The sequence below is a fragment of the Pygoscelis adeliae genome, unplaced genomic scaffold, assembly GCF_000699105.1.
Source record: "Pygoscelis adeliae isolate BGI_AS28 unplaced genomic scaffold, ASM69910v1 Scaffold226, whole genome shotgun sequence".
Lineage (NCBI taxonomy): Eukaryota > Metazoa > Chordata > Aves > Sphenisciformes > Spheniscidae > Pygoscelis > Pygoscelis adeliae.
Genome location: NW_008824983.1, coordinates 3260782 through 3263832, shown reverse-complemented (window position 1 = coordinate 3263832; position 3051 = coordinate 3260782). Strand labels below are relative to the sequence as shown.

The 3051-nt window shown below is 48.7% G+C and overlaps 1 protein-coding gene across 1 annotated transcript in view; it reads left to right on the top strand.

Annotated features, from left to right (window-relative positions):
* Positions 1–75: 75 nt before the first annotated feature.
* NPY (neuropeptide Y) overlaps positions 76–3051 on the top strand; it is an 8989-nt gene continuing 6013 nt past the window's right edge. The window contains exon 1 of the mRNA XM_009325731.1: positions 76–263. Within this exon, the coding sequence (XP_009324006.1) occupies positions 76–263 (188 nt within the window). The remainder of the gene's footprint in view (positions 264–3051) is intronic.

Here is a 3051-nt window from a genome sequence, read left to right as displayed (position 1 = left end):
CTGGGGTGACCGCGCTGCTCCCGCCGTCGGGGCAGGTGCTGACGGCGCTCTCCCCCGTCCCACCCCACCGTGCAGATGCAGGGCACCGTGAGGCTGTGGGTGTCGGTGCTGACTTTCGCCCTGTCGCTGCTGGTCTGCCTGGGAACGCTGGCAGAGGCGTACCCCTCCAAACCGGACAGCCCCGGCGAGGACGCCCCCGCAGAGGACATGGCCAGATACTACTCGGCGCTGAGGCACTACATCAACCTCATCACCAGGCAGAGGTAGGCAGAGCGGCCCGGCCAGCATCCCCCTTTCCCACTCCCCGGGTGCCTTTTTCCTTGGCGAGGCTCAGGGGTGGGAAGTGGTGTGCCCCCTCGCACCTCAGTGTCTCGCCCTGCTTATCCCACCGATACGGAGAAAGACGTGGTGCACAGACTCCCTTTAGAGCGACAGCCGTGCACCCCTGAGTCACCTCTGGGTCCGGAGCTGAATTTCCACCATCCAAGTTGGCAGAAGGGGCAGGGGTGTCGATGCTGCCTTTGCTCTCTCGGCCCTTTCTAGCCCTGGTACAGACAGGCTGTCAGGCAGGAACGTGAACCGCAGGGCAGCATGAACGGGGACAGCCCCCCAAAAAGGGAGAGAAAACATAACTAATCTGGGAGCTGGAGAGAGTTAGATAGGACAGTAGGAGCAGTTTTCCACTTCTGTTGCTGCCACCGACTCTAGTGAAGATTTTGATGAGAAAAAGTACCCCTCTAACCTTGCTGAGGAGCTGTAGTGGTCCAGATGCTTTGTGGTTTTGCTTCGTGCAGCTGTGAGTGCCAAAAAACCCACTAGTCCTAAGAAAAACTTGTCTCAAGACCACAAAGTGAGAACCCAAGCCCAAGCTGAAAGAGAAAAGAGGGTGACCCGAACCTGCCTGGCTCTGAACTGGCTTTCTGGGGATGACTGTGCTTGTTAAAGTAGGGATAAAGGCTCAGTCTGAGAAAAGTGCAGATTATTATAAAAAATCATTTTCTTTGGGAGCATCTGTCCATTTTAGACTGTGCGATTAATAGAAGTTTCCTGAGGTCCCTGAACATTATGTGACCCAGAAGAGCTTTGACATATTTATCTATTAGTTTAATATGAAAACCAGATGAGAGGTCTAAAATTAGGCTTTCATTTGTCCCTCTAGAAGTCTGAAGAATTAAATTAGAAGGGAGGCTATCGTGTAACTGAGAGCTTTCCCAGCAAACCCATAACATTGTCTGCCAGTGCACTAATAGCATAACACAGATAAAGAGACTGACAGAAACACAGTTCTTCAGTCCTGAACTTTTAAAGCAATATTCACAACTCGTTCATGTGTATGGCATGTTTCTGTGTGATAGTCTGTGCTCGGATAACTTTTTGTCTAGATTACTGCTAAAATAATCTGATCCTCAAGTTCTGCCCCACTGCCCTTTTCCCTTGTGTGCGGTGGGATCTCCAGGCTCGTCTCTCATGTCTTCTTTTGTTTCTTTCATCTCTGATTTTAAAGGTGGTTCCTGTCCAAACCCAGGTCATATTTAAAAACAAAAGCCCCAAAACCAACCAAATGACCACTGCTTCTGTATTCAACCTCCACTTGCTTTAATGTTGACTGTGTAGCTTTTTTTCTCATTTTTGGGGTGCAAGTACACGGAGAGTGAGACTGCTTTCATTCTTTTGTGTGGATTTGGGTTTTGAAATGAACCGGTATAGTTATTGTTGCTGATGGATGAAACAATGCAGAATTTAAATTTTGTTCTTCAGGTTTCACCTAGATTTCCCACCCACCCCCTCATATTTAAAGGGAACAGAATTGACCTGGAAGTACAAGAAAGCTGGCAGAAAAAACCCACCACAGTGGCAACTTCATGATACACGTTTAAAGTTGACTACATAGGTTAACTAAAAAAAAAAAAGGTGTGCTGTTTCCACTGTGTGGTGAATTAACAGTGCAGAAATAAAGTAATTGCTGCCTCCGTTTGGAAAGCTTAACTGAACTCCTGGAGGTTCCCCGTTTCGGCAGTGACACAGTCACTTGCAAAATGAATCAATAACTTCTGAAGCATTTTGGACTGGTCTAAGAATCATTTAGGCTGTTTCAGCAGAGGTGCTCGAAGCTTTCTGTCTTGTTTCAGCTTTTTGCCTCTGCGTTTTGTGCTTGGTGCTGCTCGGGAGCCCTGTAACAGGGGGGAGGTGAGGGGTCTGGAGGCTTGCCCTGTTCCTCCTGAGGGTGTGTGAGCAAGCTGTGCTCGGCCTCTCACCAGATCTGGTGCCTGCAGCCTGGTCACTGTGCAACTGGTGAGATGGAGCAGTAAGAGCACGCTGGGAAAGGATGAGATTGATGCTTTTTTCTCTTCAGGTTCATCTCTCTAGTCTTGTTTGGTGTTTTTGTGATTATGAATAACCTTCTGGGTCATCCTCCTGGCTTCTGCTTCTGACTCAACCAAAGCATTTGAGTGTCATCCCCCTCTGAGCTACTGTGACCCACAGGGTCTTCACCATGAAGCTTCTTCCTTCCAGACCATCTTTCTTTTCTTGTCTTTAGCCCCTGTCTGTGTGGCTGCTTTGCTCCCTCTCTCCTTTGAGATCCTTCTCCACATCCATCTCACTTAGCTTTAGACATCTGTACCCATCAGCTTTATACCCCTTTGAGGTTAGCTGAGGGAAACAGGTACTTGTAGGGTGCAAGTCACCAGGCCTGTTTCAGACTTCTCGTTTTGGATGAGATCCCTTGTTCCTTAGGTGCCAGGTCTTTATTACTATAAAGAGAGCCTAAGGTGGTCAACACAGATGCAGACTCCTACCCTGCAGATGTCTGTATATCTTTGGATTAGTTCCACCTCTGTCCTCAGAACCTGTCCTGTGGTCCTTGCCTCATATCCCTCTACTGCACTGTTCAGGGGGCTTTTTTCAGAGCCCATCTTTCGTTGAATCGCTCCTCCTTCTGCTGCTTGGTACTACCTGTACTCCCTCTTGCCAACAGGCCCTCTTCCTTATGTCCCTTGTAGTTTGCTCTTGCATCTGTGGCTCTTTTGTGCTGTAGCAAACAGTAAGGCC